The sequence below is a fragment of the Ranitomeya variabilis genome, chromosome 7 (genome assembly GCF_051348905.1).
Source record: "Ranitomeya variabilis isolate aRanVar5 chromosome 7, aRanVar5.hap1, whole genome shotgun sequence".
Taxonomy (NCBI): domain Eukaryota; kingdom Metazoa; phylum Chordata; class Amphibia; order Anura; family Dendrobatidae; genus Ranitomeya; species Ranitomeya variabilis.
In genome coordinates this window covers 51,660,871-51,681,953 of record NC_135238.1, presented here as the reverse complement: position 1 = coordinate 51,681,953, position 21,083 = coordinate 51,660,871, and the positions used below count along the sequence as shown (strand labels likewise).

The following is a 21,083-nucleotide window of genomic DNA, read 5'->3' as shown; positions in this document are numbered from 1 at the left end:
CAGAAACATTTGCTCCTGTGATAAAACAAACATGCAGGGAAATGTGTTTCTTCAGAAAACAGTTGAGAGTCCCTGCAGTGTCACTGACATATTTACTAATTATTTCTCCCCTGTCCAGGAGCTGCGTATGCATGCTGGACCAAGAGCTGCTTTAGCTGTATGTGGTCAGACACAGCAAATAACACAGTATATAGCAGGGGCACATTTATAAGGAACAGTAATATTTTTCTTCAACACAACTAATTGTGGAACTTATTAATATTTCAAGATATTATTATTATTAATTAAGATGTTCTTTGTTCATTGGACAACCACTTTAAGAACACTAGTATAAAGTCAATACTATACTCTAATGCTCCTTGGTATTGTATTTTATATGTATTTACAATCAATAATGGTAACAAATATAATTATTCTATAATTATTAGTGCTAGTAGTAAAATGGTGGCTCAATTCTGCATGAGGACCTATAAGCTACATAAAGATATTGATGTAATACCATAGTCCTAGTTCCATAAACCACACTGAAATCACTGACCTCTCCCTCCTCTAATGCAATAAGCCCTTCTATTACTAATACTGTCTGATTTTTGTGCCCTTTGGCACTCAACACGTCCACAATTTTTTACTCTCAGAAAGGATGGATTTATTATTAGACAGCCGGCTGTCTACTAATAAATCCATCCTTTCTGAGAGTAAAAAATTGTGGACTTGTTGAGTGCCGAAGGTTATTCTCTTTGTATCTTAGTTTTTTTCCTTTGAGTACCACCTAACTAGATGAGTGCACCACTTTTGATCTGACTATTATGATTTTTGTGCCCCACACTGACCATCTTAAATCAACTCTTTAAACTCTTTGGGACTGGACCACTTTTAATTTTTTTCACTTTATTTCTTTATTTATAGTTTGAGAAAAGGGGCATTAAATGTTATATAGTATCTATAGAATCTGTGTTTTGACCTTCTATATACCGCAGAGTATAGTGAAAGTTTTGGTCTCCTATAGAGCTCAGCCATAGTTTGAGCTTCCTAGGAGGACCATGATGGAACCTGCTGGTGGTCTTCAGTAGGCCTCTGGTTGCCAACGGAACCCCGAAATCGTACAATTTAAATGTTGCTGTTTGTGATTGGTTAAAATGGTCAAACAACCACTCTGGTAATTGCTGTTGCTGTACAGGCAATTGCTGGTTGAGAAACACAACAACATTTGCTGCATGTGAAGCGGACTCAGCTCCTGAGCCTGCTCTGTAAATGTAGGCTACATTATGGACATACAGTTATGTCCTTATGTGCTAAGGGGTTAAGGACCAAGCTGTTTTTCGCTTTCCTTTTTCATCCCCACCTTAAAGGGAATCTGTCAGCACAGAATCAAAGTTTAAACCAAGCACAGGCGCTCTGTGCTCCATGGCGGGGCCAATCAATTAATCCACCTACAGCTCTGGCAAAAATTAAGATACCACTGCAAAATGATCAGTTTGTCTGATTTTTCTCTTTATAGGTATATTTTGAGTAAAATGTAAATTGTTCTTTGATTCTATAAACTTCTGACATGTCTCCGAATTTCCAAGCAATAAATTTAGTATTTTTTTTTTCTGAAAAGGAGAAATGGTCATAATTACAAAAAAAAAACAGTGTTCAGACCTCAAATAATGCAAAGAAATCAAGTTAATAATCATTTAGAAACAACAATGCTAATGTTTTACCTCAGGAAGAGTTCAGAAATCAATAATTTTTGGAATAACCATGATTTTTAATCACAGCTTTCATGCGTCTTGGCATGCTCTCCACCAGTCTTTCACACTGCTTCTGAGGCAAAAATGTAAGCAGTTCTTCTTTGTTTGATGGCTTGTGAATATCTATCATACTCTTCATTACATTCCAGAGGTTTTCAATGGGGTTCAGGTCTGGAGATTGGGCTGCCCATGACAGGGTTTTGATGTGGTGGTCTCTTAATTTTTGTCAGAGCTGTATATGTTCTCTGTCTTTCTTCACCATTTTCTGGCTTTATGAAGCCAGAGATGTCAATCAAAGAAAAATGGGGTGGAAACTGAGGGAAAACAAGCATAATATACCTGGCTGCAATCGTGCAGACATTCTCTGACTCAAGCTGCCCGCAGTTTGGGATACATGAGTTCCCATTAACATATTAAGTCATGTAAAAAACTAACTAAAACACCATGTCATTTTCTCATGAAATATTCCTTTCCAATGATTTTGTCTTTGTTTGTAAATTTTTTATTACTAATTTAATTGATTACTACATTTTGCAGCACAAAAACCTTCACCGTTACAGGAAGTGGTGAATTTGAAGTGAAAATGGCCATTTTTAAGGACCCTGCTTATGTAATTCCCCGTGAGGAAGGAGATGTGCTTTCCACTAAGGACATGCTGTATGTTGGTGTGACCATCACTAAAGGAGATACGGATCATTTTGACCTAGTGATGAAGAACTGCTTTGCGACCCCTACAAATAATTTCTATGACAATCTGAAATATTACATTATCAAAGACAGGTAAGTGATTTTATGTATTCTACTACATTGCTCCATTGCATGTTATGTTCTCCAAATCATAAAGATAACTGTCCAATAATATAAAGGACGTACTCATTTTTGTACACAAAAGACTTTACTACTTACTGTATCTCAAAATATTTTTCAACCTTAATAAAGTCAAAGCAGTAAATTTCCTTAGTACTTTAGTGATAGATGATTCGTCCATGCTAACAGGGGCGCAGTGTCAATATTTAAAATATTTTTAGTGTTTTGCGCCTTTTTTTTCCTTGCTTCAAAATTCATATTTATATTTGCTTTTTTTTAATTCTATTTTTATATATGTTCACAAATATACTTCAGTCCCCCCAAGAGAGATGTTATGTACTCTATATATTTTTGCGCAATTTTTGAGCCATTTTTTTGTAATGTGCAACTGATTGTGCTAAAAATTCGCAACAACAAAAATTAAAGGCAAAAACAAACACCTGATTATATGTAAAATCGAGGAATCATGTGTACTATTTTGAGGAATCTGGAGCAGAAAAAACAACCACCAACGCCATAAGACTGAAAAGAACGGTGACTTAAAATGCAAAGGATGAATCTGGGCAGAAATGTGATTTATTTTTTATTGTTATTACAGTTGCAAAAATAAGCAGGACAACACCATACATGTGGCTGCAAATGGCATTGCCAGCTATGGTCAGTTCTCCGTGCAAGCTTTCCAGTTTATCAAGGGATCCGGCAAAATCTTCCTGCACTGTCAAGTACACCTTTGTGAGAAGTCGGGCACTTGTATACCTGTAAGTTCAAGTTTATTGCCATCAGATTTCTTCAGGAATGTACAAAAGGACTATAAAACCTTCATCTATCTATTATCTGTACGGATATAGTAAAACATATTATTATTATTGGTTTGTACAAAGATAGCAAATAAAAACCCACATTCTGGCTTTTTGAAAACCACATCAAAAGGCAAAAAGGAAGGGAAACGGTTCTAGATCCCCAATAATAATGACAATTTGTTGATTGTATAATTATTTATCATCTTTATTATAGCTTTTTGAAAAGTCTTTTTAATTTTTCCCCAATTTCCCAATTGTATTCGCCCCAATTGTCCAATACATTGTGGACAGAATATAATTATTATTATTATTATTATTATTATTATTTATTGTTATAGCGCCATTTATTCCATGGCACTTTACATGTGAGGAGGGGTATACATAATAAAAACAAGTACAATAATCTTAAACAATACAAGTCATAACTGGTACAGGAGGAGTGAGGACCCTGCCCGCGAAGGCTCACAATCTACAAGGGATGGGTGAGAATACAGTAGGTGAGGATAGAGCTGATCGTGCAGCGGTTTGGTTGATCGGTGGTTACTGCAGGTTTTAGGCTTGTCGGAAGAGGTGGGTCTTCAGATTCTTTTTGAAGATTTCGATGGTAGGCGAGAGTCTGATGTGTTGTGGTAGAGGGTTCCAGAGTAGGGGTGATACGCGAGAGAAATCTTGTATACGATTGTGGGAAGATGAGATAAGAGGGGAGTAGAGAAGGAGATCTTGTGAGGATCGGAGGTTGCGTGTAGGTAAGTACCGGGAGACGAGGTCACAGATGTATGGAGGAGACAGGTTGTGGATGGCTTTGTACGTAATGGTTAGGGTTTTGTACTGGAGTCTCTGGGCAATGGGGAGCCAGTGAAGGGATTGACAGAGGGGAGAGGCAGGGGAATAGCGGGGGGGACAGGTGGATTAGTCGGGCAGCAGAGTTTAGAATAGATTGGAGGGGTGCGAGAGTGTTCGAGGGGAGGCCACAGAGCAGGAGGTTGCAGTAGTCAAGGCAAGAGATGACGAGGGCATGGACTAGGGTTTTTGCAGATTCTTGGTTGAGGAATGAACGGATTCGTGAAATATTTTTGAGTTGAAGTCGGCAGGAAGTGGAAAGGGCTTGGATATGTGGTTTGAAGGAGAGATCAGCGTCAAGGATTACCCCGAGGCAGCGAGCTTGTGGGACTGGGGAGAGTGGGCAGCCATTTACTGTAATGGTTAGGTTCGTTGGGGGGGTCGCGTGAGATGGGGGAAGGATGATGAATTCTGTTTTGTCCATGTTAAGTTTCAGAAATCTAGCGGAGAAGAAGGATGAAATAGTGGACAGACATTGAGGGATTCTGGATAGTAGGGAGGTGATATCTGGTCCAGAGATGTAGATCTGTGTGTCATAAGCATAGAGGTGATACTGAAAGCCATGAGATTCTATGAGCTGTCCCAGGCCAAAGGTGTAAATGGAGAAGAGCAGGGGCCCAAGGACTGAACCTTGCGGGACTCCGACAGATAGGGGGCGAGGTGAGGACGTGGTGTGTGAGTGGGAGACGCTGAATGTCCGGTCTGTTAGGTAAGATGAGATCCAGGCTAGGGCCACGTCTGTGATGCCAAAGGATGAGAGGGTCTGTAATAATGGGGAATGGTCCACTGTGTCAAAGGCAGCCGACAGGTCGAGGAGGAGGAGAACAGAGTAGTGTCGCTTGCTCTTGGCGATTAAGAGGTCGTTGGTGACCTTAGTTAGGGCAGTTTCAGTGGAATGGTGTGAGCGGAAGCCAGATTGTAAGCGGTCAAAGAGGGAGCAAGAAGAGAGATGGGAGGACAGTTCAAGGTAGACGTGTTGTTCCAGTAGTTTTGAGGCATATGGGAGAAGTGATATAGGGCGATAGCTAGATTCAGAGGATGGGTCAAGAGAGGGCTTTTTGAGGATAGGTGTGATGGAGGCATGTTTAAAGCTTGAGGGGAAAACGCCAGTTGTTAGTGATAGGTTGAAGAGAGTTAGGGTTAGGGTTGGGATGAAGACTGTGGTGAGGTTTGGGATGAGGTGGGATGGGAGCGGGTCAAGTGCACAGGTGGTGAGATGCGATCTTGAGAGTAGAGTGGCGACTTGATCTTCTGTAATGGTGGAGAAGTTGGTTTTGGAGGTGGAGGGCTGGGAAGTCGGGAGGAAGGGCTCTGGGGCTTGTTGATCAAAACTGTCTCTGATGCTATCAATCTTCTGCTTGAAGAATGAGGCAAAGTCTTCAGCGTAGATAAGTGGGGAGGGAGGAGGTGCTGGGGGATGGAGGAGAGAATTGAAGGTGTTGAATAACTGCTTAGGGTTGTGAGACAGGGAGGATATGAGAGATGAGAAGTAGGTTTGTTTAGCTGTGGCGAGTGTGGTCTTGAAAGTAGTGCGGGACTGTTTGAATGCGATGAAGTGGTCGTTGGAGTGGGATCTTTTCCATCTGCGCTCAGCAGCCCTGGATGCTCGCCTCAGTTCTTTGGTCAGGCTGGTGTGCCAGGGCTGTCTGTTGATTTTGCGAGCTTTGGTATGTGTAAGTGGGGCAGCAGATTCCAAAGCTACAGCTATTGTGGTGTTCTATAGAGCGGCAGCGTCATCCGCATTGTGTATGGAACTTATGTCTGTGAGAGGGAGGAGGGATTCAAAGAATGAATGTAGGTCAAGATGTTTAAGATTTCTGTGAGGGTGTGAAAGTTTGTGGGGTGGGGATTGTAGACATGGAGTGGAGAGAGATGAGAATGTGAGAAGGTTGTGGTCAGAGAGAGGAAGAGGTGAGTTAGAGAGGTTAGATAGGGAGCAGAGGCGGGTGAAGATGAGGTCCAGTGTGTGACCATCTTTGTGAGTGGCTGCAGAAGACCATTGAGTGAGGCTGAAGGATGAAGTGAGAGATAGAAGTTTAGTGGCAGCTGAGAGGGAAGTGTCAATGGGGATGTTGAAATCGCCCATGATGATAGTGGGGATCTCCGCAGAAAGGAAATGAAGTAGCCAGGTGGTGAAGTGGTCAAAGAAGGCGGTGGCTGGCCCTGGGGGGCGGTAAATGGCAGCCAGTTGGAGGTTGGAGGGGGAGTAGATGCGCACAGAGTGCACCTCAAAGGAAGGGAGGGTAACAGAGGGTGGCAGTGGGATTGGGGTGAAGGAGCAGTTATCTGACAGGAGAAAACCAACTCCTCCACCATGCTTGCTGCTGGGGCGGGGTGTGTGAGAAAGGTGGAAGCCACCATAAGAGAGTGCAGCAGGGGAGGCTGTGTCAGAAGGGGTGAGCCAGGTTTCGGTGATGGCGAGGAAGGAAAGTTTGGTAGCAACAAATAGATCATGGATGTAGGGAAGCTTGTTACAGACAGAGCGAGCGTTCCACAGAGCTCCTGTTAGTGGGACTGGGGAAGCAGGGGCTGGGCGAATGGGTATAAGGTTAGAGAGGTTCCGGAAGTTTGTGATGGAGCGTGGATGGGAGGTAGAAATGACTGTGGGAATATGGTGAGGAGGACCAGGATTTGGAGAGATATCACCAGCAGTGAGAAGGAGCAGAGATAGTGTTAGCAGGTGGGAGCAGGAGAGGGCATGAGGGGGCTGCCTGTGCTTTGAGACAGAGGATTGTATGCTAAGGAACAGTTCTGAGGAGGAGGTGAGATGGATGGGGAGGATTGAAGAGGAGATGAACAGTTCCTTACTTGGTGTGGGGATTGGGGGAGGTAGCAGAAAGTGAAAGAATATGGGGGGGAAAGTGATAACAAACAGAAACATTGTTTGCAGTGACTGGCCAGTTACCTTCAGTTCCCTTAAGGTTCAATTCAGGTTTTAATTCTAATGTAATCCACACTTTTAGAACACACTTCTAAAAATCACACAGCAGACTAAAGTCATGCAGACTTGTGCTATGCAATATATGGAAAACTAAGTGCGTTCAGGTGTGAAGCAGAGAGGAGTGGTCTCTGCTCATCTTGGTCAGAGAATTAAGGGTGGACCAGATGCATACAATCAAGCCTGAGTAAACAATGTCATAAATATCACAGGGTAAGTTGGGGTTAGCTGAAAGGCATACCATATGAAAGCAGGGAGCAGAGGAAAGTCTATGAGCAAAGCTGGGTGATGTACTATGTGCACTTCATAGCAGGAGAGCTGGGTGGGTGAACATACCATATGAAAGCAGGGAGCAGAGGAAAGTCTATGAGCAAAGCTGGGTGATGTACTATGTGCACTTCATAGCAGGAGAGCTGGGTGGGTGAACATACCATATGAAAGCAGGGAGCAGAGGAAAGTCTATGAGCAAAGCTGGGTGATGTACTATGTGCACTTCATAGCAGGAGAGCTGGGTGGGTGAACATACCTGTTGGAAGAATAGAGATGCTTGTTAGAGTGCGATGGTGGCAGGTAGCAGGGCACAGTCTGTATACATCTTTCAGGTTTTAATTCTAATGTAATCCACACTTTTAGAACACACTTCTAGAAATCACACAGCAGACTATAATTCCTGCTACTGAATGTAGACTGCTGCAGCAAAGGTCAAGAAGAAAAACAGCTGCTTTTACATTCTCGTAAGGCTCCCCGGCATTCATCCAACATCTGAGTATTTATTTATTTTACTTACATAGCTGTTGTGAACTTTACTTTTTGGCTCCCTCTTGTGGTCACTAGTGGTATGACACTGGGATTGTCTTTCCCCAGCTTGGTACCCACCTGGTTCGTTAGGCTAGGGGTGTTGCTATTTAAACTTCCTGGATTCTCAGTCTGGTGCCTGGCACCGTTGTAATCAGTTCATTTCTGTTTGCTCCTGTCTGCTGGTCCTGGTTCTTTGCAAGATAAGCTAAGTCCTGCTTTCTTATTTTTGGTTATTTGCATTGTTCTTATTTTTGTCCAGCTTGTACAAAATGTGATTCCTGATATTGCTGGAAGCTCTAGGGGGCTGATATTCTCCCCCCACGCCGTTAGTCAGTTCGGGGGTTCTTGAATATTCAGCGTGGATATTTTGATAGGGTTTTTTGCTGACCGTATAAGTCATCTTCCTATATTCTGCTATTAGTCAGTGGGCCTCTCTTTGCTAAAACCTAGTTCATTCTTACGTTTGTCTTTTCTTCTTACCTCACCGTTATTATTTGTTGGGGGCTTGTATCCAACTTTGGGGTCTTTTCTCTGGAGGCAAGAAAGGTCTTATTTTCCCTTATAGGTTTAGTTAGTTCTCCGGCTAGCGCGAGACGTCTAGAATCAACGTAGCTACGTTCCCCGGCTACTGTTAGTTGTTGTGCTAGGATCAGGTATACGGTCAGCCTAGTTACCACTTCCCTATGAGCTGGTTTTTTGTGTTTGCAGACTTTTTTGTCACCTCTGAGACCCTCTGCCATTGGGGTCATAACAGTATGCCAGGCCTAAGTGAATAGTTAATGCATTGCCGAAGTGGGATTAAAAGAAAGGAAATTCTGAGTTTTTTTTTTTTTTTTTTCTTTCTTCCTCCCCTTTTTCTCTGAGTGGCTTTAAGCTTTGCTGCAGACATGAATGTCCAGACTCTGATTACTAGTGTGGACCAGCTTGCTGCTCGTGTGCAGGGCATTCAGGATTTTGTTACTAGTAGTCCTATGTCAGAACCTAAAATACCTATTCCTGAGCTGTTCTCTGGAGATCGATTTAAATTTAGGAATTTTAGGAATAATTGTAAATTGTTTCTATCTCTGAGACCTCGTTCGTCTGGAGACTCAGCTCAGCAAGTTAAAATTGTTATCTCTTTTTTGCGTGGCGACCCTCAGGATTGGGCTTTCTCTTTGGCGCCAGGAGATCCGGCATTGGCAAATATTGATGCGTTTTTTCTGGCGCTCGGATTGCTTTATGAGGAGCCCAATCTTGAAATTCAGGCAGAAAAAGCTTTGCTGGCTATCTCTCAGGGCCAGGATGAAGCTGAAGTGTATTGCCAAAAATTTCGGAAATGGTCCGTGCTTACTCAGTGGAATGAGTGTGCTCTGGCCGCAAATTTCAGAAATGGCCTTTCTGAGGCCATTAAGAATGTGATGGTGGGTTTCTCCATTCCTACAAGTCTGAATGATTCTATGGCGCTGGCTATTCAGATTGACCGGCGTTTGCGGGAGCGCAAAGCCGCTAATCCTCTGGTGGTGTTGTCTGAACAGACACCTGATTTAATGCAATGTGATAGAATTCAGACTAGAATCGAACGGAAAAATCATAGACGTCAGAATGGGTTGTGTTTTTACTGTGGTGATTCTACACATGTTATATCAGCATGCTCTAAACGCCTAACAAAGGTTGTTAGTCCTGTCGCCATTGGTAATTTGCAACCTAAATTTATTTTGTCTGTGACTTTAATTTGCTCATTGTCTTCCTACCCTGTTATGGCGTTTGTGGATTCAGGTGCTGCCCTGAGTCTTATGGACTTGTCGTTTGCCAAGCGCTGTGGTTTTGTTCTGGAGCCTTTAGTAAATCCTATCCCTCTTAGAGGTATTGATGCTACGCCATTGGCGGAAAATAAGCCGCAGTTTTGGACACAAGTGACTATGTGCACGACTCCTGAACATCGGGAGGTGATTCGTTTTCTTGTTCTGCATAAAATGCAGGATTTGGTCGTTTTGGGTCTGCCATGGTTACAGACCCATAATCCAGTTTTGGATTGGAGGGCTATGTCTGTGTCAAGTTGGGGCTGTCAGGGAATTCATTGCGATTCCCCGCCGGTGTCTATTGCTTCCTCTACTCCTTCAGAAGTTCCTGAGTATTTGTTTGACTATCAGGATGTATTCAGTGAGTCCAGGTCCAGTGTTCTTTCTCCTCATAGGGACTGTGACTGCGCTATAGATTTGATTCCGGGTAGTAAATTTCCTAAGGGAAGATTATTTAATCTGTCTGTACCTTAACATGCCGCAATGCGTTCTTATATCAAGGAGTCTTTGGAGAAGGGGCATATTCGTCCATCCTCTTCCCCTCTTGGTGCGGGATTCTTTTTTGTGGCCAAGAAGGACGGATCTTTGAGACCTTGTATAGACTATCGGCTTCTGAATAAAATCACTGTTAAATTTCAGTATCCTTTGCCTCTATTGTCGGACTCGTTTGCCCGGATTAAGGGTGCCAGGTGGTTCACCAAGATAGATCTTCGTGGTGCGTACAACCTTGTGCGCATTAAGCAGGGAGATGAATGGAAAACTGCATTTAATACGCCCGAAGGTCATTTTGAGTACTTGGTGATGCCTTTTGGGCTCTCTAATGCTCCTTCAGTGTTTCAGTCCTTTATGCATGACATCTTCCGGAAGTATCTGGATAAATTTATGATTGTTTATCTGGATGATATTCTGTTTTTTTCTGATGATTGGGACTCTCATGTAAAGCAGGTCAGGATGGTGTTTCAGGTTTTGCGTGAGAATGCTTTGTTTGTGAAGTGCTCAAAGTGTCTCTTTGGAGTGCAGAAGGTTCCCTTTTTGGGTTTTATTTTCTCCCCTTCTGCTGTGGAGATGGACCCAGTCAAGGTCCGAGCTATTCATGATTGGACTCAACCCACGTCTGTTAAGAGTCTTCAGAAGTTCTTGGGTTTTGCTAACTTCTACCGTCGTTTTATCGCTAACTTCTCTAGCGTTGTTAAACCTTTGACGGATATGACCAAGAAAGGTTCTGATGTTGCTAATTGGGCTCCTGCAGCCGTGGAGGCCTTCCAAGAGCTGAAGCGCCGGTTTACTTCGGCGCCTGTTTTGTGTCAGCCTGATGTCTCACTTCCCTTTCAGGTTGAAGTGGATGCTTCTGAGATCGGTGCAGGGGCTGTTTTGTCGCAGAGAGGCTCTGGTTGCTCTGTAATGAGACCATGTGCTTTTTTTTCTAGGAAGTTTTCGCCTGCTGAGCGGAACTATGATGTTGGGAATCGGGAGTTGTTGGCCATGAAGTGGGCATTTGAGGAGTGGCGTCATTGGCTCGAGGGTGCTAAGCATCGTGTGGTGGTCTTGACTGATCACAAAAATCTGATGTATCTTGAGTCTGCTAAGCGCCTGAATCCTAGACAGGCTCGTTGGTCATTGTTTTTCTCCCGTTTTGACTTTGTGGTCTCGTACCTGCCTGGTTCGAAGAATGTGAAGGCTGATGCTCTTTCTAGGAGCTTTGTGCCTGACTCTCCTGGAGTCTCAGAGCCAGCTGGTATTCTTAAAGAGGGAGTAATCTTGTCGGCCATTTCTCCTGATTTGCGACGTGTGTTGCAGAGATTTCAGGCTGGTAGACCTGACTCTTGTCCACCTGACAGACTGTTTGTTCCTGATAAATGGACCAGCAGAGTCATTTCCGAGGTTCATTCCTCGGTGTTGGCAGGGCATCCGGGGATTTTTGGCACCAGAGATTTGGTAGCTAGGTCCTTTTGGTGGCCTTCCTTGTCACGGGATGTGCGGTCATTTGTGCAGTCCTGTGGGACTTGTGCTCGGGCTAAGCCTTGCTGTTCTCGTGCCAGCGGGTTGCTTTTGCCCTTGCATGTCCCGAAGAGGCCTTGGACACACATTTCCATGGATTTCATTTCAGATCTTCCGGTGTATCAAGGAATGTCTGTCATCTGGGTGGTATGTGATCGTTTTTCCAAGATGGTCCATTTGGTGTCCTTGCCTAAGTTGCCTTCCTCTTCCGATCTGGTTCCTTTGTTCTTTCAGAATGTGGTTCGTTTGCACGGCATTCCTGAGGATATCGTGTCTGACAGAGGATCCCAGTTTGTGTCCAGGTTCTGGCGATCCTTTTGTGCTAAGATGGGCATTGATTTGTCGTTTTCATCTGCCTTTCATCCTCAGACTAATGGCCAAACGGAGCGAACTAATCAGACACTAGAGGCTTATTTGAGGTGTTTTGTTTCTGCAGATCAGGATGATTGGGTGACCTTCTTGCCATTGGCTGAGTTTGCCCTTAATAATCGGGCTAGTTCCGCTACTTTGGTTTCGCCATTTTTCTGCAACTCTGGTTTTCATCCTCGTTTTTCCTCGGGACATGTTGAGCCTTCTGACTGTCCTGGGGTGGATTCTGTGGTGGATAGGTTGCAGCGGATTTGGAATCAAGTGGTGGACAACTTAAAGTTGTCACAGGAGAAGGCTCAGCGTTTTGCCAACCGCCGCCGCGGTGTGGGTCCCCGACTTCGTGTCGGGGATTTGGTATGGCTGTCTTCTCGGTTTGTTCCTATGAAGGTCTCCTCTCCTAAATTCAAGCCTCGCTTCATCGGTCCTTATAAGATTTTGGAAATCCTTAATCCAGTGTCCTTTCGTTTGGATCTTCCGGTGTCGTTTGCCATTCACAACGTGTTCCATAGGTCTTTGTTGCGGCGGTACGTTGTGCCTGTGGTTCCTTCTGTTGAGCCTCCTGCTCCGGTGTTGGTTGAGGGCGAGTTGGAGTACGTGGTGGAGAAGATCTTGGATTCTCATCTCTCTAGACGGAGGCTTCAGTATCTGGTCAAATGGAAGGGCTATGGTCAGGAGGATAATTCCTGGGTGGTCGCCTCTGATGTTCATGCGGCCGATTTGGTTCGTGCCTTTCACGCTGCTCATCCTGATCGCCCTGGTGGTCTTGGTGAGGGTTCGGTGACCCCTCCTTAAAGGGGGGGTATTGTTGTGAACTTTACTTTTTGGCTCCCTCTTGTGGTCACTAGTGGTATGACACTGGGATTGTCTTTCCCCAGCTTGGTACCCACCTGGTTCGTTAGGCTAGGGGTGTTGCTATTTAAACTTCCTGGATTCTCAGTCTGGTGCCTGGCACCGTTGTAATCAGTTCATTTCTGTTTGCTCCTGTCTGCTGGTCCTGGTTCTTTGCAAGATAAGCTAAGTCCTGTTTTCTTATTTTTGGTTATTTGCATTGTTCTTATTTTTGTCCAGCTTGTACAAAATGTGATTCCTGATATTGCTGGAAGCTCTAGGGGGCTGATATTCTCCCCCCACGCCGTTAGTCGGTTCGGGGGTTCTTGAATATTCAGCGTGGATATTTTGATAGGGTTTTTTGCTGACCGTATAAGTCATCTTCCTATATTCTGCTATTAGTCAGTGGGCCTCTCTTTGCTAAAACCTAGTTCATTCTTACGTTTGTCTTTTCTTCTTACCTCACCGTTATTATTTGTTGGGGGCTTGTATCCAACTTTGGGGTCTTTTCTCTGGAGGCAAGAAAGGTCTTATTTTCCCTTATAGGTTTAGTTAGTTCTCCGGCTAGCGCGAGACGTCTAGAATCAACGTAGGTACGTTCCCCGGCTACTGTTAGTTGTTGTGCTAGGATCAGGTATACGGTCAGCCTAGTTACCACTTCCCTATGAGCTGGTTTTTTGTGTTTGCAGACTTTGTTGTCACCTCTGAGACCCTCTGCCATTGGGGTCATAACACATAGCGCTATTAATTTTGCAGCACTTTATAAACATTGCACACAATCTAATTTTCCTATCAGAATGTCTTTGAACTGTGGGAGAATAGCCATATAAACATGGGGTGAACATACAAACTCCTTGCAGGTGTTGTCCTTCAAAAAAACCTAATGGTACCTTCACATTAAGCGACGCTGCAGCGATAGCGACAACGATGCCGATCGCTGCAGCGTCGCTGTTTGATCGCTGGAGAGCTGTCACACAGACCGCTCTCCAGCGACCAACGATGCCGAGGTCCCCAGGTAACCAGGGTAAACATCGGGTTGCTAAGCGCAGGGCCGCGCTTAGTAACCCGATGTTTACCCTGGTTACCAGCGTAAAATGTAAAAAAAAAAAACAGTACATACTTACATTCGTGTCCCCCGGCGTGCGCTTCCTTCACTGACTGAGCGCCGGCAGTAGCAGGGCACAGCGGTGACGTCACCGCTGTGCTGTGCTTTCACTTTCACTTTGCGGCGCTCAGTCAGTGTGGGAAGCGGACGCCGGGGGACGCGAATGTAGGTATGTACTGTTTGTTTTTTTTACATTTTACACTGGTAACCAGGGTAAACATCGGGTTACTAAGCGTGGCCCTGCGCTTAGCAACCCGATGTTTACCCTGGTTACCAGTGTAAAATATCGCTGGTATCGTTGCTTTTGCTGTCAAACACAACGATACACGGCGATCGGACGACCAAATAAAGTTCTGAACTTTATTCAGCGACCAGCGACATCACAGCAGGATCCTGATCGCTGCTGCGTGTCAAACTAAACGATATCGCTAGCCAGGACGCTGCAATGTCACGGATCGCTAGCGATATCGTTTAGTGTGAAGGTACCTTAAGATAGAAGCAAAATGAGCATATACCCAGCTGTAAGTAAGTAAATAGTAAAAGTACATACAAATAACATTGGGTACTTAGTCAACACTGTTCTTGATAAAAAAAAAGTGTAAAAGCCATCCCACCACGACAAGGTGTACTCAAATCAGGACAGTCCTAATCTCTAGCATTGAAACCACACCTAGTGTCAGATGACCTCAATGTAGATAGGGTCAAAGCAGGACCAGGGTCCAACTGGTCATCTAGTAATGGGAAGCTATGTAAATGAAATGCCTTGGTCAAAGGAGTCACACCCCTCTTTGTACAGGAAACTACAGCAAAACCAAAGAAATGATCCGAAGGATAAGTTGGTACACACGCAAAGTACAAAAGCACATTCACACTGTGGCCATTTAGCAAACAAGACCTAAGATAGAAAAAAAATGAGCAAATACCCTGCTGTAAGTAAGTCAATAGTAATAGTACACATAAATAACATAGAGTGCCTAATAAACACCGTTTTGCTTTTAAAAAAGGCGCCAAAGCCATCCCACCGCTACAAGATGCACCGAAATCGAGACAGCCCTATCCTCTAGTATTGAAACCTAACCTTATGTTAGATATGAATACTTTTCTGCCCAATGATGACAGAAGTATTCTAGGAGTGATACCTTTATTGGCTAACCAGAAAATAATATGTTTGCAAGCTTTCAGAGCACAGTGGCTCCTTCTTCAGGCTAGGTTACAAATAGACTAATAGATTGGCTAACACGGTACCACAATACAATTTGTTATTGTACAACCTTATGTTAGATAACCTGAGGTCAGAGCAGGATCAGGGTTCAACTGGTCAGGCACTTGGTAGGATGTTGTCCTTGGTAGGAATTGAGCCCAATACTCCACGTTGCAAGGATACAGTGATATCCACTTAGCCACTGTGTCACCCGTGTAGACCTCTGCATACAGTCTGGCCTATAAGACTGTCGAGTTTGGATTACGAGACCCATGGCTGGTGGGAACATCGCAGTCTATACTCAGTCAATGACTGGTTAAACTTTGAAGGAGGAGACCTCGACCACTAAAGCCTACTCTAATTCACTCGGCTGGGAAAATTCTTAAAAATTTGACAAGAATTCAATTCAGATTAAATGGATTTGCTCATCTCTAAAAGGGGCTCTTAAAAAGGGTTTTTCCTATGACTAAACTTAATTTTATTCAATAGTTTGTAGGATAAAAAAAAAGTTTCACAATTGGATATGTTAAAAATAATTGTTTCTGTGCTGAGATAATCTTATAAATGTGCCCCTGCTGTGTACTGTGTAATTCCTGTGTCTGACCATACAGGAACATGGACTGATCATACCACATCTCCTGGGCAGGGGAGGAAGGTAAAGAGAGTATACAGACCATACAGCATGGGATCACAGCTAATTATTTCTGAGAGGTAAAGCTTTTGCTGATTGCTTTTAAACATGTTTTCACCTCTTAGAAAGAATCAGCTGTGATCCCCCGCTGTCCTGTCTGTATACTCTCTTTTGCTTCCCCTCTGCCCAGGATCTGTGGTATGATCAGACCATGTTCCTGTACGGTCAGACACAGCCATTACACAGTACACAGCAGGGGTACATTTATAAGATTATCTCAGCACAGGGACATTTTTTTTAACACATCCAATTGTGGAATTTATTATTTAAAGATCTATTAAAATGTACTTTGTTAGCGGGAAAACCCCCTTAAGGACAGACAATGGAGACTCATTTTAATAGGATTGGCAGTAAATGATAAATAAGCAAATGTAATAAAGAACCAAAAAATAATTCAACAATACATATATTTAAAATGATATTTAATTATATAATTTATATGTTATCGTACTGTTGTAACTGAGCAGCCCCCGATTGATTTTGAAAGTGAAGGCTCGCTCCACATCGCACCCCTCTTTTGTACCCACTGATACAATGTGTGTAGAGCTGTAGATAAAGGTCTGTGTGGGGTTACTGTGTTCCTTATTATATCTTCTCTTCTAGGACTGTAATAGAGACAGTTCTTCTGATGATGATCCTGGGAATCCTGATGATTACCTATCACTTGGAGTAGGTGTCAAAGGTAATGCCAGAAGAACAACCACCATAGATGGAGATTATATTATCTGACAGAACTGTTTAAGAGGTTTTACACTTCAGGAAAAGTGAACCCCAAAACTGTTTACATAGGCAGAGTCGCTAAGCTTCCTGAGAGGTAGCAACCATGATATGAGCTGTCGATGTGTTGCCACTTCTGAAGCCAAGACAATGAGGTCGGAGCAGCAGCGAAAGTCCACGTTGGTCCTAGTGAAGGGGAATAATTACTCTGTTATGTATGTAAAAACAGTAGGGAAACCCCATAAAGCTAGCTTGATAGTTATGTTCACATGTCCCTGATTTTTTGCGTATCGCGTTGTCTGTGCAAAACACGTCCAATGTCAGCTCAAACTTTGCAACAAAAGTCTATGGGTCCACAAAAAAATTGGACCACATTCGAATTCCATGACAGATAGGAGAAAATGGAGAAACATTTTTTTTCGCATCAGAGAAAAATTGATAAAAAACACTAATGAAACTCAGATCGATTTTGACATATGGCCATGTTCACACGTTCAGTATTTGGTCAGTATTTTACATCCATATTTTTTTTATCCAAAATCAGGAGTGGGTGATAAATACAGAAGTGGTGACGTGTTTCTATTATACTTTTCCTCTGATTGTTTCATTCATCAGAAAGGAAGAGGACTAGAACTATAAGAAGTAGCAATCCTAAAAGTCATTATTGACTCTTTGACAAGTTTGTCAATAGTCAAAACCAAAATCTCAATTTGCAGACACTGTTTCGGGGCACTGCCCCTCGTCAGTGCAAAGTGTGAGATCTGGTTTGGTTGGGTGACAGGCCTCTGATCGGGATCCAAGGGGTAATGTTCCTCCTTGCAGACAGTGACATATCAAGCCTGACATGCCGAGGTGAAGAGACTTTTAAGCCGCAATGCTCCTCTGGGAACTATGCAAATGGTCTTTTCAGAGAGGAAGAGGACTAGAACTCTAGCCCACCAACCAAATCAAAATCTCAATTTACAGACACTGTTTCGGGGTACTGCCCCTCGTCAGTGCAAAGTGTGAGATCTGGTTTTCCTTACAAATACTAAGGTAAAAAGCTCACCAAATACTGAACGTGTAAACGTGGCCTGCTGGAAAATCACCGCCATAGGCATAAACCAATATTCATACATTTCTATTGGCCAGGAATTTGCCAAAAGATTGTGTTTTGGGTAAATACAAGGAAAGCTCACACCATACAGCACACATAGTGTAATAGACTATATTATTTAATACAGAAGCATAAAGTAAAAAAGTGTTCCGAAAAATTCTAACGGCAAAAACGAGCCTTTCTCATTTTTTGCCTTTAGTTAAATTCATTTTTTTTTTATTCGGGGCATGAAGACTGCGGACACAGCGGCACTGCTTGTTAGATGTGCCAGCTTATATATAGTACAAAAAGATTTGCACCCAGTTCACTTCTTAGATTCTCTACGTATTTGCCGACGTCTCGAAAATTGTGTAATACTGAAACCCATTTTTAATATAGCCGTCATCATGCATATTTCCTTTTGTTTAACTTTAGAACCTGAAAACTTGTGTCCAGATCTCCAGTGCGGTGCTTCCTATATCAATGTGACGTTACCAAGAAGTGATCTTATAGATTCTCATGTGGATTATCTAAAGCTGGAAACCAATGGAGGGAAATGCCATGATCTCTATGAAGACGGAAACATTGTGTCAGTAGGATGGCCGCTTGGAGTTGGTATATGTGGAACAAAACTGATTGTAGGTATCAAACATCGAGATCATTTCCAGTCTTATGTTCTGTTTTATCCCTTCACCCCCAGGCCATTTTCCGTTACTTTGTTTTTGTTTTTTCCTCCCATCATTCCAAGAGCCATAACTTTTTAACTTTTCCCATCAATATACCCATATGAGGGCTTGGTTTTTGCAGGACGAGTTGTACTTTTGAATGTCATCATTGATTTCACCATATTGTGTACTGGTAAAAAAGAAACAAATTCCAAGTGTGGTGAAATTGCAAAAACGTGCAATTCCACAATTGTTTTTTTTTTAATTTACCATGTTCACTATATGGTAAAACGGACCTGAAAATATGATTCTCCAGTTCAGTATGAGTACGCAGATACCAAACATGTATAGTTTTTTTTTTATTTAAAAAATTCTGAAATATGCATGAAAATTTGTTTTTGCTTTTGTTGCCATTTTCCGAGACCTGTAACTTTTTCATTTTTTGAGATCTCGTGCTGGGTGATGGATTATTTTTTGCAACCTGAGCTGAAAATTTTACTGATACCATTTTGGGCTAGGTATGATGTTTTAATCACCTCTAATTGCGTTTTATTTCAATGTTGCGGTGGCCAAAAAAAATGTAACTGCGGAGTTTTGATTTTTTCTTCTTGTCATGCTGTTTACCTTACTGGATTAATTTACTTTACATTTTGATAGATCTGATATTTCTAAATGCAGTGATACCAAATATGTGTATTTTTATTTTCAATGGGGCAATTTCAAATTTTGTGTTTTTTGAATGTTTTTCACATTTTAAAGACTTTTTGTCTTTTCACTTTATTTAATTGTTCTCTTAGGAGACTTGCAGCTGTGATTGCCTGATCTATTTATCATCTACCTATCTATGTTGGGTGTCAAGTTCCCACCTCTGCACAGGGGGAATCTCAAACCATGTCTGCTGCAGTCTCCCATTCTTCTCCTGCCGCAGTGGAGCCTGCTCAGCAGGGACATCAGTCCCAGTGTCTGGCTCAAGCTGATACTGTGAGACTGGTTTCTGCTGCCTTTCCAGGCTCTGCCTTTGCAGCCAGCACTGATCAGCAGCGAGCAGGCCTTTCTGGGACTAAGTCCTGCTTTTCCCATACTGAGCATGCCCATGGGACGACCTCTCATTGGAGGTTGGGGGGTCACATGCTCAGGTCCTGTTGCAGCTCCTATTGGACCATCAGGAAGGTCCCGGAGCACTACTGCTATAAAATTTTGCATGGCCGCTCAGCCATGCGCTAGTGTATACTTACTAACATGTGTGTGTAGATGAATGTCTGTCAATGGATGAAAGCTCCTTAATCATTCCCATTCCTTGTGTTGATGACTGCTCACGAATGGTGGAAGCTACCTAGCGCCCGGCAGTGCTAACCTGCACACTCAGCATACGTTACAGCATCTCTTTGCAGTGCCCGCCAGTGCGGCGCCGTGCGCTATCAGTGCGCTTTCCTGACAAGCGGTCAGTGTAGGGTGGGAATTCCCGCTTGGACTCAGCATCTGACTCGGGGCGTCCTCAGGTGCAGGCTCAAAAGCCACCGAGGGTCAGATCGAGTCCAATCACCAGCTTAGTGGGGGGTGATTCATAGGGATCCCCCTAGTGTCTTTCAGCTGCACCCTGTGACTGCTAACAGGGCGCAGCGTATTTGTGGCGACTCTGTGAAGCAACAGAGTTCACTTCCATTCACACTGGGTGAGGTCTAAACCCACGTGTGAGCAAACGTCCATCCGCCATTACTCAGCAGCAGGTGTCATCTCCGGGGTGCACCCCGGACTGTGAACGCACCTCATATTCTCTATTATCATTATTTGTCACATTACACGAGTCCTAACAATCTATTATCTATCTATCTATCTATCTATTATCTCTCTATCTATCTATCTATCTATCTATTATCTATCTATTATGTATTATCTATCTGTATCTATCTATCTATTATCTAGCTATCTAGCTATCTATCCATTATGTATTATCTATCTATCTCTATTCTATCTATTATCTGTCTATTATCTATCTATTATCCATTATCTATCTATTATCTATATATTTATTATCTATTATCTATCTATCTATTAACAATATAATGGACACTTGTATCACAGAGTGCAGGTTATCGGACCCCATTTTCCACTAAGATAAAGATCCCAGTGGTTGGCACTAGGGTTGAGCGACCTTTATTTTTTTAGGGTCGAGTCGGGTTTTGCGAAACCCGACTGTCTTAAAAGTCGAGTCGAGTGAAATCGGCCGACCACCGTGAAAAGTCGGGGATCGGCCGAAACACGAAACCCAATGAAGAAATTGAATTTTCTCTCTCTCTCTCTCTCTCTCTCTCTCAAGACTGCTTTTACACATTGCAAATCGCTGCAGCATGCAAGTGAAAAAATGGCGATAGTTGTGCACGCCCCCTGACGCCTATCTCATCACTCTGCCGCTCCTTCATTGGCTGCAATAATGGTGCTAGACGCGTCATTCGAAACGCGACTTTGGCGCCAAGTTCGCGTACCGCGTGGCCGACCCCGCACAGGGATCGGGTCGGGTTTCATGAGACGCTGACTTTGCCAAAAGTCGGCGACTTATGAAAATGACCGATCCGTTTCGCTCAACCCTAGTTGGCACTATGAATATACCATAAGTGCCAATGTTCAATAGGTATGGTGTAAGTAACCATGATATGACCACCAGGAATATTGCCCCTGTCATATCCATAACTGGCACATCTAAGGCACAGAGTGCTTAGTGTAAACGGTGAATTGTTTTCTA

At 43.3% G+C, this 21,083-nt stretch overlaps 1 protein-coding gene across 1 annotated transcript in view; it reads left to right on the top strand.

The window, feature by feature from the left end:
- LOC143785931 (uncharacterized) overlaps nucleotides 1-21,083 on the top strand; it is a 43,405-nt gene that overhangs the window by 8,639 nt on the left and 13,683 nt on the right. Inside the window, exons 5-8 of the mRNA XM_077275075.1 lie at nucleotides 2,271-2,513; nucleotides 3,139-3,298; nucleotides 16,490-16,568; nucleotides 18,114-18,316. Of these exons, the coding sequence (XP_077131190.1) occupies nucleotides 2,271-2,513; nucleotides 3,139-3,298; nucleotides 16,490-16,568; nucleotides 18,114-18,316 (685 nt within the window). The remainder of the gene's footprint in view (nucleotides 1-2,270; nucleotides 2,514-3,138; nucleotides 3,299-16,489; nucleotides 16,569-18,113; nucleotides 18,317-21,083) is intronic.